This window comes from Rhizomucor pusillus, assembly GCF_041956525.1.
Source record: "Rhizomucor pusillus strain CBS 183.67 unplaced genomic scaffold VTP01scaffold_3, whole genome shotgun sequence".
Classification (NCBI taxonomy): domain Eukaryota; kingdom Fungi; phylum Mucoromycota; class Mucoromycetes; order Mucorales; family Lichtheimiaceae; genus Rhizomucor; species Rhizomucor pusillus.
Window position 1 is genome coordinate 415267 of NW_027192145.1, and position 18769 is coordinate 434035.

General features: G+C 43.4%; 5 protein-coding genes across 5 annotated transcripts; 1 reads left to right on the plus strand and 4 right to left on the minus strand.

Annotated features, from left to right (window-relative positions):
• Positions 1-1283: 1283 nt before the first annotated feature.
• VTP01DRAFT_6348 (uncharacterized protein) lies at positions 1284-1607 on the minus strand (the record flags this gene model as incomplete). The annotated part of the gene is made up of 1 exon (XM_069385239.1): positions 1284-1607. One exon carries the CDS (start codon positions 1605-1607, stop codon positions 1284-1286), a length of 324 nt encoding a protein of 107 aa, XP_069242721.1.
• A 441-nt stretch (positions 1608-2048) lies between these two features.
• VTP01DRAFT_6349 (uncharacterized protein) lies at positions 2049-2368 on the minus strand (the record flags this gene model as incomplete). Its single annotated transcript, XM_069385240.1, has 2 exons — positions 2049-2211; positions 2277-2368. 2 exons carry the CDS (start codon positions 2366-2368, stop codon positions 2049-2051), a joined length of 255 nt encoding a protein of 84 aa, XP_069242722.1.
• A 3131-nt stretch (positions 2369-5499) lies between these two features.
• Positions 5500-8179, plus strand: VTP01DRAFT_6350 (uncharacterized protein; the record flags this gene model as incomplete). Its single annotated transcript, XM_069385242.1, has 9 exons — positions 5500-5584; positions 5833-5969; positions 6070-6219; positions 6290-6469; positions 6544-6636; positions 6694-7011; positions 7111-7328; positions 7404-7731; positions 7814-8179. The coding sequence occupies 9 exons, from the start codon at positions 5500-5502 to the stop codon at positions 8177-8179; spliced, it is 1875 nt and encodes a 624-aa protein (XP_069242723.1).
• Positions 8180-8846: 667 nt separating this feature from the next.
• Positions 8847-13236, minus strand: VTP01DRAFT_6351 (uncharacterized protein; the record flags this gene model as incomplete). The annotated part of the gene is made up of 18 exons (XM_069385243.1): positions 8847-9068; positions 9123-9587; positions 9654-10142; positions 10200-10461; positions 10517-10597; positions 10655-10728; positions 10779-10973; positions 11029-11154; positions 11209-11336; positions 11396-11462; positions 11522-11641; positions 11695-11973; positions 12030-12125; positions 12188-12303; positions 12363-12458; positions 12510-12615; positions 12678-12832; positions 12891-13236. The coding sequence occupies 18 exons, from the start codon at positions 13234-13236 to the stop codon at positions 8847-8849; spliced, it is 3423 nt and encodes a 1140-aa protein (XP_069242724.1).
• Positions 13237-14161: 925 nt separating this feature from the next.
• VTP01DRAFT_6352 (uncharacterized protein) lies at positions 14162-18398 on the minus strand (the record flags this gene model as incomplete). The annotated part of the gene is made up of 20 exons (XM_069385244.1): positions 14162-14389; positions 14456-14575; positions 14641-14786; positions 14848-15034; positions 15084-15167; positions 15229-15358; positions 15410-15490; positions 15546-15745; positions 15800-15972; positions 16021-16300; positions 16354-16596; positions 16657-16758; positions 16814-16939; positions 16996-17153; positions 17210-17353; positions 17410-17703; positions 17760-17919; positions 17976-18085; positions 18160-18288; positions 18338-18398. 20 exons carry the CDS (start codon positions 18396-18398, stop codon positions 14162-14164), a joined length of 3156 nt encoding a protein of 1051 aa, XP_069242725.1.
• Positions 18399-18769: the final 371 nt, after the last annotated feature.

Sequence of the window (18769 nt, forward strand, 5' to 3'; positions counted from 1 at the left end):
GTATCCACTCTGCAGTCTAATCCGTTCAAAGTAACGGAGCCTTCCTTAAGCCTATCAATGACACTGGATGATAAATTAAATTTGAAGATGCATAATATCTTCAGAATGAAGTTAAAAAGCTGCAAGCGGAAGATTCCCAATACACTCGACAGACAACTATTGCAACATTTTTCAACGAGATAGCCACAAAAAAACCTGATTCGTCCGCTCGCTGTATTCATATGTCTCTGCGAACGAAAGTGGGAGATGTATAATTTGATCACTAGAGCGAGAGTATCACTATACTGAAAATCACTATGTATAGAGTGTAACGACAGCATGGTAGTGAACAAGCTACAAGCAAGGACACTTCTGTAGCGACACGGACGAAGATAAATCAGTTCATTGGTGTCAAACAAAAGCGCTGCAGCTCTGGACGCCAAATCAATATTGCTATTCAATGCTAAAGGCTGACATCCGACTTTGGATGGTTTACGATGATTTTAATATATGCTATGGTACTCACGTATACCGGCATGTGAGAATGAAATGGAATCATACAAAGACGCTTTATGGGTTGCGGAGGTGGAAGGTAAGCAAAGCTATAAGCTATAAGCTATAATGGTTGTAGATAATGTAGTAAGAATAACGTTCCTTCAGGCGAACCAATTACACTAGCCGCAATCACCTAAAAATGCAGTGACGGATGTACAGCTGAGAAGCCTGCTCTCCGATATTTTGTAGAGGAAAATAATATTGGCATACAGAGCGAGGAGTTAGTCGATCTACTTTTCTAGTCCTTGTAGAAACGGAATTCAATGAGCGAATCATATTGTAGTATTGGCAAAGAGTTGAAAACAGAAAACAGACAATAGACCGGTGATGCGTTGACATACTGAAGAAGTAAAAGATCAAAGGATCAGTTATCTAGCTATTTCCCGTGTTTTCTTGTCAGATAGTATCTGCAATCTGTTTGAGATTCAGTTTAGACAATGAGAGTTGACCCGTCATAGAAAACTATCGAATAATAATGGAAAGGAAGCAAGAAATCAGCAATAAGATAAAGGAATATGCACTCTGCAGTGATATTACAAAACCAGGCGCAAGGCCCCATCCACTTGATTCGTGGATCCCTTTTGCTTTTTGGAGCGTAGCCGTTCAGATCGCTTTGCAGAAATCCATTGAGGAAACAGGACTGTGCTAACTGTAGTCTCTCTTTCACGCTGATGTCGTAAAGACAGGGATGATTGAATCTTAGTCTATCTTTCTCGGTATGGTCTTTGACATCTCGATGGCCGGATAAACTAGCGCGGGCGTTGCTGGAACCGTAGCACATATCTTGTAATAGACATCAGATTGTCTGCAGCGTCACCATCGCGATGGAACATATGATTGCAAAACGGACAACTAACTACGCGGAGCACCTTTTCAAGATATAATCGAGTCGTGCCATGTCTTGCACTGGTACCACAGGGGTCGCTGCAGAAAATCGACTCGTTGCTCCCGGCCTTGCTTGGTGCAATGACAGCACATTCTTGAGGAGCAATACTCATCGACTCTTGTAGGTATACCGGCTTGCATGCTATCGCAGCCGCGGCTACGTTGCTTGACCTTTCGGTACAGAGCATTGGCAAGCTTACATCGAAGTTTATTGGTGATATTCCGATGACAGTTGTTGAAATGGCTGAGACTGGAGAGCAGATACCTCTTGCGTATGAAGACGGATTAATGGTTGACCATGCTCTTTAGCAGGAGGATCGACGTTGTCTCAGACCTGTGGACTGCTCACTAACCCTATGGAGCATTACTGTTTATCTAATATCTGCTGATTGTCAAATTGACGGTCTTTTCACCATTGTTCCTGGATTTATTATCGAACAGCAGGAAGACAACCGAGATGAGTAATTGAAGTTATGTGGAAATATGCTGGAATACGACGCATATCCATACGTGGGCAACTTGAGTATGAGTTTGTATCTATCGTGATACATGTAATGCGTGCGAGTGTTTTGAGGGTGTGATCGGTTTAGGCCAGTAGTCCAGACGGTGCTGATGTCTTCATGGAGCTTTTAAAATTCGCACTGTTGCATCGAGTTTGCCCTGGGATCGGTAACAAGGCCCTGTGACGCATCATTTTTGGGGGGTCGCAAATGCTGGTGCACAGCAACGCTGATCACCCCAATCTGGCAATCTTCCCGTGCATCCCGATTGTTGGGGGACTTGGATGAAGCGCTAAATCATATTAATTGAAAATAATTTGCGGGATGCATAACAAGGCAAAGGGACAGCCCACCTACCTGTTTAGTTTTTGTAGGCATTGAAAGATCATTTGGCGCATGTTATCAATCGAAAAGCCTGACGAAGATGCTAGAAAGTTTAGAGACGTCATCCTCGTTGACCGATAGTGCAATCATATTTTATATCATCTTATTATATGAAAGAACTGACGAACTTAAATAACAAGACAGCAATACAACAGGAGCAAATAAAATGCGTAGGAAAGAAACGAAGTAAAAAGGAAGGATATCGAAGAAACGCAAGACTTTTAGTACACTGTTTGCATCCAACTGAATAATCCTACAACATATTGCTTACGCTAAAAGCATTCCCGGAATTTACTGGGGACCTCCCACGCATCTAAGGTTCAATAGTGAATACTCTTGCCATAGATCGATGCATTCGTAATACTAACCGTTGGCTGATGGTGGAAGGTGAACAAACAAATCAGGTAAAGCAGGACTTAACGCCCGAAGGCGGCCTGCGGTGGAAGCTACTCCGGTTCGCGTGAAATGATACATCTGTGCTAAAGGGGTCGAACTGATAAGAACTGCAATTTCGATATTGGGTTGGATCTTGAAGCTACTCACCGTGATATGAGCAAAGGTAATGGTAAACCAAAAATGTGGATGCAAATGCACCAGGGTCAGAACAGAGGCTACTTCTGGGACAGCTAACACACTTGAGTGCCAGTGATCCCAATAAGCAAAATATAACAAACTTACCGCGATGCAACGAAAACTAAGCAGAGCCAAAGGAAAACAAACACAGAAGATTCATTTTTAAAACATTTTGTCTATGTACTCATACTCATGTGCTCTCACGTAATATGGTTTCGGTGATGTACAGTAGTCATTACGTCTGAAGGCAGTCTGCGAAGTTTCGTACCACAATCTGGCACGGAGCTTATCAATAAAACATACAAACCTGATCAGAGTCTTCTCTATAGAAATACGCGGCACGCTTATGCATCCGAGCTAACCCACAATTGAATTGTACCGTTGCAGAAAGCCTTTTAATAACGGTATGCATGGAGTATGAAGAATATATGTACTTCAGATAGGCAATTTAGGGTCTGATGTAAACGACGTTGACAGTATCTGAATGCACAAAAAAGATGGTGTAGCAAGCTTATGGCCCTTGTAGAATCAGTCGCCAGATGCGCTGCTTTCGCGGACAAACCAGAGAAATATCTGTTTGTGGAAACAAAAGAGCAAGATAGATTGAACGTTAGATCAAAGCTCTTTACAAGGAGTCTTGCCAGTCAATTGACGGATGTTCTTGCACATAAAGGAGGATATGCAATCATCATCGATGCGTGATACAAATAGGGACACGTCTAATATACTACAACCAAGCACAGGTAACAGTAAAAGTCTTATGGAGACATATCTTACGAAATCCGTTGACAGTAACACAATACTACTTGAACATTCATGCAAACACCTTCCAGCTGCAATGTAAAATAGATCCCTGCAATTTTTTGAAGACTTTCTGTTGCTTCTCTCTTTCTAATGCTGTCTGAAGATTCTTGTATGGTGCTGTTATATTTTTACCGATATGTATCTCTTCACGGTGAACCAGTGGCTCTAGGCGAAGCATCATTCGAATTGCAAGTATGACTAGGCGATAAGGCACTCTGAATAAGCTAAACTGGTAAGATTTTACATGTGTATTCCAAGGCGCGTTCTCGCTAAAACGAAGACCGATGGATCTGTAATCGGCGTATGATGAGTATCAGGACTGAAAGAAGGTATGGAAACTAATCGCAAGGGGTTATGAATGAACTATTATCATACTTAAGCGTCGTGTTATAGGCATCACCAAGTCCGTCCAGCATTCTTCCGTATCTGCTGCCAAGATACATTCAGGCCCTTCCACATGTAGCCCCTCCTATTATGGCATTCTTTCGAAGCTGGCATGTCCTTGTGGACGCCTATACATGATGTCGAGCAAGAAGCAAGACTTCCCGGTCTCCTCTACTCCGGTTCCTCCTGTATACTTCTATCTGACGGCTCTTGTCAAGTTTCTTTACATGCACTCCCAGTTTCCTCTTTGTTTCCTTTTTCCAAGCAATCTGGCCACTGCGGCCTAAGACAGGGGAGGTGGCATGTGCACGAAACTTTTGCTTTTTCTTTCGCATAATTCGTGGAGGTACGCCAACTACTGTGATGCCTTTGCTGCTACATAGTAACATGCAGGTATGTGAATATTTTAAGTATGAGTATGTTTATATGATACTAAATGGCTCTTATGATATATCACTATTTGTGCGACTTTCTGGTATTTGTTCTCTCTGTAACTTTTTCCTTACTTCCTTCCATTTGTTCAAGTATAATGATGTTACCGCAAACTTTAGAAATAGAAACCTGTAGGAAGATGAGATCAAAGTCTTTTTACACAAAGGAAGAAATGATAGGAATTGCGTGTGCCAAGGCCGAGTGGTCATTGCAGCTTACATCTGCGCCTCGATCCTAACAGTCAAAACCATTCAGCAAATCCTGATTGATTCAACACGGTCTGTTCCAGATTCGCTTGTTGGCTGCCAATTTTAAACTGTCGGGTTTGCAGCGAATCCACCATTGACCGGGTACTTGGGAAGGATTAAGACTGATAGTGTGCAAAGACTCGCTATAGTTACGTGACAAGTATCATGCACTTGAGTTTTGAGCAACCCTTCTATCTTCAAGCAAAGCGACGTCGAGCCAATGTGCGGTACCTGTTTTATTGCAGATCGTACCCGTCTTTCAAATCGCTAGTGGTGAATCCACTGCTAATGCCAGAATGAACGAGAGAATGGCTGCATTATCGCGGCAAAAGTACACTGTTTGTTTATGGTAGGCTGATGACAAGGAGACAGCCAGCTGCATATGCGTGTATAGATATATACAGTACGAGCATGAACAGCAAACAAAAACACATACACATGGAAGGGAGTGATGACTTCCAATCTTCTCCTCTTGCAAAATCTATCGTTTTGACAAAATTGGGAAAAGCAGTTCTTTGTCACCCCCATGCACACCTCTCTTTTTTTGTCTCACGTGCGGGTCCAAGCTGCTGACTGCTTACCTGTCGTCCATCACGAATTCGACCCCGAGCCGACTTTTTTTATGCATCTTCAAACTGTAAAAAAGGTTACACACACGAGTTCGGACAGCCGTTTTCAGGCAAACGGGGAGCCCTTCCTTTTCCTTTTCTCTTTCCTCATCTCATTCAATCTTGCACCTCAATCGCGAACGAGAGATGACAACCCCCTTGTCAGGCCACCCAGTCCCTCTAGTCGTGCAGAAACTAGCTGCAGTGAACGAACAAACATGGCTGACATTAGGTATATACAAGAAATATCGGTTTTATTTTCATTGGGGTTTCGTGAAGGACTCTGTCCTAAAAGAGTCAGAAAGAGGGAAAGATTCAAGTTGGTGCGATGGAAGGGGCGGCCTGCATACATTTGGGTTTGGTGCAAGTGTTACCCGCCCGCTCGCTCGACTCTAATTCTTGTGCGCATGTCCATTTTAAGACTAGTCTGGTTTTCTTGGGGGACCTTGTGTAAGCGACGCCACACTCATTATGGTTTAGGTAATCTGGCCGAAATGATGGCTGACTGGGAACGTGCCATGGCCTCGTACGAGTCTGCGTTGAAACATAATCCGTATTCCATCAACGCATTGTCTCACATTGCATCCTTGTGCCGGAGTCGCGAACAGTTTGCCAAGGTATGGGATAAGCAAGACATCATCGTGAGCTAGTTTGTTTGCCCGCACACACACACACAAAGAGAATATGTATGAGCTAAGCCCAAAATGATATTTATAGGCAGTAGATTATTTTAAAAGAATCTTGGCCCTTCAGGAGAATAATGGAGAGATGTGGAGCGCTCTGGGCCATTGCTACCTCATGATGGATAACCTGCAGGAGGCCTACCAGGCATATCAGCAAGCTCTGTATCATTTACCGAATCCAAAGGTATGCCTTTGTAGCAATCGATAGCTGTTGCCAACTTCGTTGTAACTTGGATATCCTTGTGAACACGCAGGACCCAAAGCTGTGGTACGGAATCGGAATTTTATACGATCGATATGGTTCTATTGAGCATGCTGAGGAAGCGTTCTCTGCTGTCATGAAGATGGATCCGGGATTCGAGAAAGCAAACGAAATCTACTTCAGGCTAGGCATCATTTACAAACAGCAGCAAAAGTACGATCTGAGTCTGCAGGTTTGCATCTCCTCGCCTAACAAACTCCCCCCATCCCTGACTGCATTGAAACTGAAGCACAAAAAAATTTTTAGTGCTTCCGTTACATTCTTCATAATCCCCCGAGGCCTTTGACTGAAATTGACATATGGTTCCAAACCGGCCATGTCTACGAGCAACAAAAGGAGGTAACAAGAAAAAGATGCACTATGAAGACGAATATCCTCGCTCAAATGCTTCCGTAGTATGAATACGCAAAAGAGGCCTACGAACGTGTATTAGCAGAAAACCCTGAACACGCCAAAGTGCTCCAACAGCTCGGATGGCTCTATCATCAGCAAAACACTTCCTTTTCCGATCAAAACACAGCGATTGCCTACTTGACCCGCTCTCTGAAGGCTGACAGCGCAGATGCCCAGTCGTGGTATCTGCTCGGCCGGTGCTACATGGCAGAACAGAATTACAACAAGGCTTACGAAGCTTACCAACAGGCAGTCTATCGCGACGCACGCAATCCGACATTTTGGTGTTCCATTGGCGTCTTGTATTACCAAATTAACCAGGTGAGAAGGAGCTTCCCCCAGTTCCCCCATTGTTGGTGGAACACCCCCCAATTCGGCTCTTATCTTTAGTCTCTGACATTGCCTTGCGGACTCATGTAGTATCGTGACGCACTGGACGCTTACAGCCGCGCTATACGACTTAATCCATACATCAGCGAAGTTTGGTACGATTTGGGTACATTGTATGAATCATGCAATAATCAGATTCAAGATGCACTTGATGCGTATCAAAGAGCAAGCGAATTGGACCCTAACAACCCACATATTCGACAACGACTTGAGCTTCTACGCAAAACTCACGGAGTCCCAGCTGCAAGGTAAATGACCATCAGAATGAACAGAATGACGACATGTATCTGAGCCATTTTTCCTTACTTGACCCCCCAACATAGTGGTTCTGGCGCTACCTCTTCTGCTTCATCTTCTGCCCCTGTCACAACACCTGTGCCTCAGGATGTAAACAACCCTTATCAATACTCCCAGCCACCACCTGCGCAGAACAACAATGCTGCCGGCGGTTATCCCGCTGCTCCTCCTCCTCCACCACCTCCACCATCCACCGGTGTTCACCATCATCAACATCCTCCTTCTCATCCTACTCCTCCTCCTGGTCCAGCGCCAACCCTCATGGGTGGGCCACCGCCGCAATCGTCTCCTGTGCATCATCCAGGAATGAATCATCAGTATTCCTTACAGCTGTCGTCTCGCAGAGGACCCATGGTACAGTTACAATTGCTAGCGTTTTCCTTCCCGTACATTCCGCATGATTATTAAATCTAGGCCTTTTTTTGGATTGCTCTAGGACACTCCGCGTGACCTGCCTATGCCCAACACCAGGTTACCAGAACGTCGATCACCTGTACCAACCGCTCGAATACCCGATATTCATTCACCCAAGCAAGAACGAAAAAGAACACCTTCGACCGGAAGCAGGGATGATGCAGCTGCTGGTACTCTCATGAGCCTAGCACGTGTGCCTGAAAAGCGGGCTGCAGAGCCGATCAATTACGACGAAAATCCAGACGAGAAGCGTGCAAAACAACGCATAGTAGATTATGAATCATCCTCGTCACCTAGTGAACCACGTTCGCCCCAGAAGGCGACAACAGAATCTGTAGTTAAGACACCTACTCACACAAACAATGCTTCCCCAACACGTGTACAATAAAGAAAAGTATCGGCAATGAGCAACAATCGAAACTTCCTTACTCTTTGCTCTTTATGGATTTGCTTGATTGAATGCAGGAGAAATGCATTGCATGGAAAACCAGTTTCTGCAATTCACTTGGTACGCACTAGTGCGCTTCTCCTTCCTGCATCAGTTAAGTTAAAAAATAATCCGAAAAGACCGTTCCGTGATGTTTCCTATTCAGGCTGCTCCTTGAGAAGGGGGGATATGTAAAGTGCCATGGGCTCTTACCTATGTATCAATGGTACGTATCATTTTTGGTGACTAAACCGCCTACTATCTCTCTCAAAAGAAAGCAAGATCTTGAAATTGCTACCTTAAATGATAATAGTTTGGAACGCATTAAAACGGGATGGCGTTGATTGTTTGGTTAGCATTTCGCCGCATGCGCGGACCATGTTCTTTTCGATAAGCTTAATTAGTATTAGAGACGTTATGCTAGACATGTCAAAATGAAACTATGCATAGGTATCACCAAACCGTCAAGGCTACATGTAAATATCAGAGACGATTATTAATGGAGAATTTAAATCATCATATATTTGTACAAGATGACATGATGCAAGCTCCTAGAGGTATGTAATGAAGACTACCTAGCTAGTGTGTAATGCAATCTCTGTTCGCCATAGTTTGTTTACAAATGAAATTAAAATGAGATGCGTGTGGCAGCTGTTGTCGGCACTAACACGATATTGTTCATTCCAAGCTCTCTCCGGAACGCTGAAACATTTTGCGAGAATCTCTCTCTATCTCTAGTCGTTGCTGACCAGGATATGCCTTCGGTCAATGTGCCAAGCGCTTTCGCCACAAACTCCTGGCGCTCGGGTAGCTGTTGATTGATTACTTGATTTGTGTACTCCACAGCATACTATTCAGCATTGGTAAGCACAAGCTTGTGTCCATCATACCTTCCCTCACTTGCCTCTCTTTGCAACAGTGTCAGCGAGTATAATGGTCTCGATAATGCCCATTGATCCTGATTATCGTCGAATAGCACCAGGTTGAAAACAGTAACAAACAGTGTTGGTAAAATATTTGGAAATTGTCGTAAATAGGTCATTAGCCAGTGAGTTGCTGGAGCCTGTTTCGAGCTGGAAGAGCGTCGCCGACCTCGCGGTGAAGTGGACGATCCGTTGTTTCCAATAATATCTCCATCGAAGAATGAACCATCGCTCTTTTGTGATTCACGTACGACAAACTTGCAAATATTATCAATCGCTGCGCATGCATGTGATCTGATATAGTTTTCGTTCGACTCCACGCCTTGCTCACATGCTTCCATTATATATAAAAAGGTATCCGGAGCTAACGATGGCAGCGCTGTCAATTGTTCCTGCGTAAAGTCATCCAGCATCGTAATAAAAGCCCTTGCTACTTTTGGGAATCCCTGTCAAGTATTCACATATAATCAGTCATTCTATTTGGCATGAAACTATCATCAGTTGTTACAAACCATGAGATCACTGATTGGTATACTGAGCATAAGTTGAAACATCATTTGAAATGCCTCATCAATAGCTTTATCTTGGTAAAGCCAAAATACACCGAAATTGATATAACGTCCACCCAAGCATCGTGCTAGTATAGTGAAGCAGATAGAAATACCCTTATACTTAAATTGATATTTCTCGGCTTCACTTGCTTGTTGTTCAAGCACATGACGCCCGTACGTCGTAATCACTTGGCTCGTATGTCTGAAAATTAATATTCCATTTGGTGACGAAACTTCAAAGTTGAGTCGCTGGCTCTTGTTATGCACAAAGTCGGCAAAAAACTTGAGTAAAGTATTAGCGACAGGATCCGGTGACCATGCCTCTAGAGCCCGCAGTAAGATTGGCATGTAATCAGGGTAAAACCAGTTAAAGAATAATGAAAAGTTGCGTCGAGTTTGGATTGGACCGATAAACCCACGAAGATCCCTAAAGATATCCTGCAATGCACGCTGTGTAGACATTTGATCAGTTAATGCTCGCTGCCGTACATTGAAGCTAATGCGTACCCTGACCGGTTCTTGCCGAAATGCCTCTACACTGTCTAGTGATTCGAAAGGCTCAAAACGCAATTCAAACGGCTTCATGAATTCTTCGAACTCTCGTTCACAATTGTCTTCTGCAAACAATATCTTGCACAATACTTGATAGTACAGCATTCGATTTTGCTGGTGCTTTTCATCCTCGAAAAATGCAAATTCGCTGGATGTGTGGTTCTGCATAATAAGCTGTGTTGTTTCGATTTTCCGCATATTTTTCAACGCGCTGTATCTGCAGAAAACATGTTAGTATCCAATATTCAAACTTCTTGCGTCCGGCGACCTACCCGCTTGCTAGATCGTTAAACAGCTCCAAAGTGCGCCTAATGACGAGTTCACTGCTTCCCCAAAATTGCAAGTTGCTGATGCTGTGGCATATCTTTAGCCGATAAACACTAAGCGAATTTCTAAATCTTTGTACTTACATTTTCCGCATAATAACATTGAGCATTAGTACTTGGTCGCTGATACCGAACACTTCTGTCAATTTTTTGTACACCTAATTGTGAGTTAATAGACTGTTTCTGGGTACGTTAGCGGCAAGCATACCGATTTTCCAGTTGTTTCTCCAACGTATGCCTTCCTAAATTGCGTGAAGAAATAGACAAATGCCAGATCCAGTTTCTGATTCATCGATGTATTCCCATGCTGGCTTTGGAAAGTCTGATTCACATCCATAAGTTGCAATACTTTAGTCGTCAATTCGCCATCGATAGTATCTAGTTCGTCAGAGCTCAAGAAAGCCTATCAAAGTGCCGTTATATTGATGTTTCCTTGATAGAAACATGTCCTTCTTTACCGGTCGGCTGCCAATGAAGACTGCGATGATATATACAAGCCATGCGAATTTTGTTTCGATTATCAATAAAGCTTCTTTAAAATCCTCGCCAAGAGGCCCGCCTGATCCAGCTTGAGATATCAATTCCTATAATGATTTGAGATCCCCAATCTGCGGATTTTGTGACTAGTACGAGAGTACCTGATATTGTGTGGCAATAGGATCAAATATCGAAACCAGACCAGCACTGGACTCCTCGTATTTACATCGGGCTATTTGCCCAAGCATACCCAAAGTCTCAACAAGGGACTCTTCATTGTCTAACGGATCTAAATCGCCATCATTATTTGCGATACGCGGAATTAACACCATGGTTTACAGAGGTTACCATCGAGCAACTCCTCCAAGCGAGTGGGTACTGATTCCACGTTGGCAGAAATATACGCGCGTGTTAACTGGAGGAGACAATCAATTCTTTCAATTCATACAGATTTAATCTTTCCCTCTGCCTTACTTCAATCGTGATGCTTTCTAGCTTTTGTACTGTCATTTCCCCTAAGTGTTGGTAGTATGTCATGCTCTGTACGATGCGAGACCAAAATCCAAGGAGATACGTCGCAGTGTTTGGAGCCCACTATTGAAGTCTCTTCAATGATCTAGAGCAATAGATATACAAGTCTTTCTTACCTTCCAAGACTGGATTGCTTTAAGTGTAAAATCAGCAATTAATCCGATCCATTCTATGTATCCAGGCTTTTCTGCCATTTCATTAAGAGGAGCGGTTGCTCGGAACCGAAACAATAGCCGACAAAACTCGTTGTAATTATTCATGTCGTTCATTCCGTGAGATGTTAGTATAATATCTCTTGTTCCCTTCATGATATTAAGAACGAATTTTGCTCGCTCTGCATCTCCTGTAAATAAAGCTTTGCGGACAGACGCCACTTGTACTAGACATTCCATAACCTATAAATCATGTTATTATATGACGAAATCGGCTTCAACAGCTTGAATCCTCATACCTTTGCCGAAAGTGGAGGTTGGAACTCCCGGTAAGCGTTAAACAATGTATTGACAAAGTTTTCATCCTCAAACAGAGGGCGCCACGTTGCTGGAACCTAAATCACATGAGTAGTATGAGGCAAATGACCAGTATTTAAGCATTTTCTTGATTCCTTACCTGCACTGTACCAATGTCTTCTCCAGCCTCATCCAAGCTTGTTCCAGCAAAGTCATATGACAAACACTTGATCATCACATTTAGACAAGCATCCTTCATCCGTTCCTCTTGACCAGCTGCAAAGCACACGCTCATAAGTGACACATCTTACTGGTGTTTGAGGTCATATTTTTACCTTTTTCAAACGGGATTGAATGATGTAATATTCCGCTGAATGTTTCAAATGTTGATTCAAATATACTCAAGAGCTGCGTATCACGAAATGACGTGGCTGTAACGGGAATTAGAATAGGTTTGTAACCAAGATGAACAAGATGCTTACCGGCTTTCCTAAATTTTGCTGAATTTCGAGGCGAGGTTGGAGCGTTGATATCTTGTATCAATATAGCCAGCATCTGCAAACCAACAATGCGATGATCTATGGATGCCTGCGAGACGGAATTGTGAATTCTTCGTGCCAATTCACTGTCTATGAGGTACCGCTACATACTTGCAGAAATTGGTTGATATCTTCCTGGATATTTCGATATTCTTCGACGTCCAGCCAACCCAGACGAGTCAATAACGCAAAGACTCCAGCTAATTGTGTGATGATAAATGGCTGAAGATCAGGATGCATGAATGCATACTCAAGTAGAAAAGCGCCTATCATGCAATATTATTAAAAGGACGCGTAATATACACGGCTTTGATAATCGCTTACGGAGTTGCAGTTTCGTTTCGTGTGAAAAGATCGAGAATTGAGATGTTATAAGCTGCTTTAGTCGAGACAAGCAAAACGTTTGTACGTAAGGGTTTGGTGAGTTCTCCAGCAAAACGCGCAGCGCTGAAGCAGTATCCGTGGGAGTAGATATGGCAAAGGTAGGACTGTTCTCCATGCCAGGAGGCGGTTGCATTCCTGCAATGCCAGTTCCTGCTTCATCTGCAAAAGTCGGGAAGCTGTACTCGAGCATCTTCTGCACTTGATCGCGTTCCTGAGGTGATTTTGGGTTGTAGAGCTGCTCGCAGAGCGCGGCATAATAAGCGGTGCGCTGTTCTTCCTGCGCCATAACTGGAAACGAGGGAGTAACTTTATGGACTTTGTTCTGGGACGTAAAGCTGTATTTTGCAGAGAAAAGGATATCAGACGAGGATTCAATGCGGGTAAATCGGGGTCGGCCTCCAAAGCATACCACTTATCCCGTTGGTTCTGTACTGACCTTTTCGCTGTAAGTCCCAAGTCGTTTAGGCCGTATGATGGAAACTAGATAACAAATATTTTTTTAGATTGCGTCCGCCTGTTCTAGTCTAGCCGCGTAGATAACAGTGGTTCCATTTTCTCATGAATTCCAAAGCCAAAAAACTCTGAAAATGAAACGTGACGAACCAATTATCCTTCATGGTCGCGTGGGCAGCCCGCTGTGCTGTACTTCACAGACCAATTCCTGCTAGATGATGTTATCTAGATATTTATTGCAATGGTAGAGTTTACTTATTTGACACATAAAGCAATGTTCAATCCAGAGGCTGTGACCTTACTACGCTTCACGTTACTAACAACCTTTCATGTGCTGCCAGTCGAAGGAACGAAATACTGATAAACTTATCCTGTCCAAAATTAGCAAGGTGATCGTAGTTACGATTTAGGTGAGGGCAAAGAATAGTAATAGTGAGAGTGTGCGAATACGTCGGCTTCTGAAACGGTGCCTTCAAAACGATCAGAGTGCTCGCTGTGCGCGATTCTGGTTATCGCAGCTTCACATCTTTTTGCGGTGTTGAGAGGTAACCGAGATCTGAATCTCAGTGTTACTGATCAGCACTTCACCGTTCGGTTCTCCTGCCAAGGTTGACGACAGAGTAAAGTCGATCATCTTGCCTGCCGAGAAGGATTCTTTTACTCGGGAACCTAGAGCAACGTGCTTTCGTAGACCCAGTGTCCGGAAGATTTAGGCATAGGGACAGATACAAGCACAACATTAAAATCCTGTTATAACTTTAATGAACTTTACGTGCGAGCTCGCTCATCATATTTAAAAGATCGTCAATCGTAAATTCTAAATGGAGTTTCGCATCAGGGTAGCACTTTTGAATCAACTTCTCCATCTTCTCGTGCTGTTGTATAAACTCCTCTTGGATTCCGCGCCACACAACCTGGAGCAAACCGCTTTCTTCTGAAAAGTGCTTGTCCACGCGACGATAAAGCTGCTCCAGAGATTTTTCAACCTGGGAAGTGTTTCATTTCTCCTCGTCAGTCAGAAGCACCAAACTGTATAGCATATATATGCTTACCTCCTTTGCTGGATACATGGCGACCACTTTGCGCAAGCGCGCTTTGTTGTAATTCATATGAAATTGTACTTCTTCGGGGGTGCTTGTGCGCATTAGATTTTCGACGCCTTCGAAAAATTCCTGCACAGAAATGCTGTGAGCCTGATTCATCCCCTCATCATCTTTTCCATTTCAACGCGATTTACCAAAAGCTTTCCTAGCGGTCGGCGGATGACCACTTTGATGTATGCATGTAGGTTGCTATCATATTGGCTTTTAGCTAATTTGATCCATTTGTCAAGTACGTGCAGCTTGTTGGCGCGTAATTCATGGTAGAAATGATGCATATTTTCTAGCAATCCACTTCCCCGTTAGTTTGCCTGTTTTAATCCTTCTCAGTTGCATATACGCACCAATTTGCATGATATTTGCATTCAGCTGCTCCTTATCATCTCCAGTTTGGTCTGTTTCACGTGCAATGCTCTCCAAACTAGTCATCATGGCATTGATGATCTTCTCGTATGCTTCGTCTACGATCTTTCTGGTTTGCGAGTCTGCTTCAACATTTGCAGTAGCTACCTCCAAACGCAGTGCAAAAAGCTAAACCGATTTAGCAAGACTTCTAATGATATACGAGGCACCGACTTACTGGGAACGTACGGAAGAAGGAAAGAATTCCTTTCCGCTTCTTTGCAGTAACCTTAGTATCCTCAATGATCTTGATTTGATCCGCCTAATGTTGACGTTTGTGAGTAAATCCTGTTGTTACTTTCGTAACAGTTCGATGGTATTACAATGAATCTATCAAACATTCTTCTTAATCGCTGGATAAGTGAATTGCATAAGCGTAGAAGGAATTCTTGATCCGAGCCGTTCCATTTCTCGCTGTGAAATTCCACGGCGGCAAGCATACCGACAACTTGGCTATTGTAAAATTTAGAGACTTCAATCTTTTTGCAAATGTTATTCACTCACGTCGGATCTGCTTTCACACCATATTCGACCAAGCTGACAATGCTCGGTTCCAATGTCTCGAACATTATCTCCATCCAATCTCTAAAAAGACATTATTCAAGTAGCACGCATTTATGATAATCTATTGGGGACTTACAAGATCTTTTTTGACATCTTCACGTCCCGTATCTTTTCACGCCGACTCGTTAAAGCGTTACGGTCAGGTACTTTAGGATATACGGGGCCACGATCCAGGAACGATTTGGGCGCATTTGGTGAATATTGGAACAGGTCACACATGAAGTTTTGTTCTCTGGAGACTAACATCATGCTTTGAGCCATCATTTGCGCAAAGGACTCGAAAAATAATTTAATGATCCGAATATTCTTCCACGAGTGTATACAACTTACATCGTCCGCGGCCTTTTCGTCGTCATCGAAGCTACCCCGGCCACTTCCACCCATAACACCTTCGACAGATCCTCTCAGCATCTGTCGATAGCGGTGTGTCCTGGACTCATCATGTCTCAGCGTAGCGCCATATGCTAAAGCTCGCACAGGACGGGAATCCTCGTTTTTGAAGACTACAAAATGTTAGTAAATTTATATTAACCGTACGGTCCACTACCTACTATACTCGAATTCATCAGCTCCTCGATTGCGTAACGTAGTATATAGTGGTCGGACTGTATCTGCGAGGTCACGAATATCATATTCGTACAAGGGCGCCATAGTTTGCGCATAATGCCTTTGTAGTTCACCGTAGAGTCGAGGATCCATTTCTTTTTCCCACAGAGAAAAGCCTTGGTATCTGATTAAATGATCCTCGACAGATGTATGGGGTATAGCGGTAGGCATGGAAGGCTTTTTGGTGCTTGCATTGCTAACGCGGAAATCACGATGGGCTCGTGCCTAACGAGAAATATGAGTGCATTCGGCTAAAGTATATGCATGCCTCTTGTTACCTCGTTCTCTATTTGAGTCTTGAAATGTTCAAATATTCGGCTACTAAAGCTGTTGCTGTGTGCATTATATAATTGAAGTCGTTCTTGCACTGCTTTCATGCTCTCCAGCCCTCCACCAAGCTTTGATTTCAGGACTTTTTGAAGTCTCTCAGCTTGCTTCTGTAAGTGCTCTATGTCATCGACAGTATCCATTGGGTCGTACTTTAAACTGTCAAGACATGATCTCGGCACTGAAATAGCATTCTGTATATACAGATTTGTCAGCATGCATATAGTAATACAAGAGGGTGATAAACGACGAACCAGTAAATGGCCAAGCTCGTTTATAAGGGCATGTTGGTTTTGAGCAAGGATTTGCAACCCACGATTTTGTGTTTCTATCTCACGTATATCATCGCCCATGCTCTATACGAGTATCTGTAAGTAAATTTATCATTCCAAGCGCATCGGTACTTTTTACATTAAGCTCTGCACTGTAAAGCAACAGCCAGCTTTCCATGTTCTCCAATTCCTCCAACGCCTTGTCAATTTGCTCAACAACAGATCTAACTCTTTCGTCCGATTGAATAATAGCATGTACATTTGCCTAGGGCAAAAGTAAGTTAGAATTCTTGTATCATCAAATATGAAAACTGTACTTACAGCTTCTAAAGCGTGGAGTTCACCTAATAGTCTCTTTTCCAGTGCAGCTGCGTTCCCGCTTGTCTTCCAATTAAAGTCGGTAAGAAGCTCCTCAACGTTCATCAGTGAAGCTTCTTCGGCCATTTTATCCTGCATCTCAGCAACTTTACGAAGTTTTTCTAAGAAACATTTTTAACACGGATACGGTTTAAATATTATAGCAAGTACAGCCTACCCTTTTCTTCTTCTGCCTTCTTTTCTCGTCTTTCTCGTTCTCGACGTATTTCTCGCATCCGCTCACGTTCCCGCCGCTCCTCGCGCTCTTTTTCTTTCTGATCTATTACAGGCTGTGACGGAAAATGTTGCTTTTCTAAATATTCTAGATCGAGCGTCAGTCCAACTTGATCCACTGATTCCTTTGTTTCCTCGGTGTACCTGTTTGTACGTGAGGTGGCGATGTAGAATTTGAAGGCTTTTCTGAAATATATCGGTCACTAGCTCGACCCACCGGTGGAGATGTCGGATGAACGTTGCGGGCACTTGTAATAGAAGGTATAGCTGCGCCGTGAGACCGACTCGGTGGCGGCGATACGGCACGTGTAGGAGAATGTTGAAGCGGAGGCTCCTCAACCAAAGATGAAACTGAGGAGGATGAGAGTTGGGTTGGAAGCGCCGATGATGCGTTCAAGCTAGGTTCTGAGACCGGGGACATTGCTGTATTCGTCAGATCTAGAGAGATATTATTAGTGTCATGATCATTTCATCCATAGAAAGGCCGCACTCACAGCGCAGAAGATAGCTTTCGTCCACTTTGACAAGTTTCGGTACTTTCCCAATAAAACGTTGGCATGCATCCACTACGTGGGCTATGAATACAAACTTATCCCTTGGTCGCTCCACTGCCCATAGGTAGGTTTTGTTCAAGACCACGGAGAATTGATTTGCCTGCATCGTCGTTACATACTCGAGGATCATAAACATTACACATGGACCACCCTTACATCAACAATTTCGATCTGTCTGATATCTTCAAGCATCCATGTCTTGCCAATAGAGAAGATACCGCTCTGGTTCCTTTTAACTTTGTAAACTCGTATTTTGTTGCGCTTTTCTGCATTAATTGGAGAATTTCCGTCGTTTGAAGGTAAGTCCTCGGTCAGCGGTACACTGGTTCTGTGTTCTTACGTGTTAAGCATAGGTATCTCGGCTTTCCAATGATCTGTGGCGTCTTCGTATCACCACCTTTTGCACCGGTGCTTGCTTGCTTGACATCTTCAAAGACTTTGAGATGAATGAGGAGTTTCTCTGCAACACCTTCTTCTTCGTGAGAATCAGCGACAGAGAGCCTCTAAATAATAATTACCACCGGATTCAGGCGAGAAAAGACTATCTATAATCCCTTGGCGCACTGCATCAACCGACATTGTGCTTCGCGAGCGGCAGGAAGAAGCTGGTTACAATTTCCAGCGCGCTTCTGGTGGAACAACCTGATTTAGGAAGGGCCAACTCGCCCTTTTAATCCTCGCAGTAGTTTCCCCGATGTAGGACCAATGTTTTCATAAGGATGCTGTTATAGCATTTGGAGTATAATACGTATCCGATTTCAATTGCAAGCCTTGTAAATATGACTTAATAGACCTTCTTCAAAAGGATGAGCTTTACGACTTGGGAAATGCAAGTATTCATCAGCGATACTGTCTATATTTTCCATACTGCTTTAACTTCGATAAACTGTCATTTATTCAACAAGCATTACTGCGTTATATGTGTCATCTGGGCAATTACTCCGTTTCAA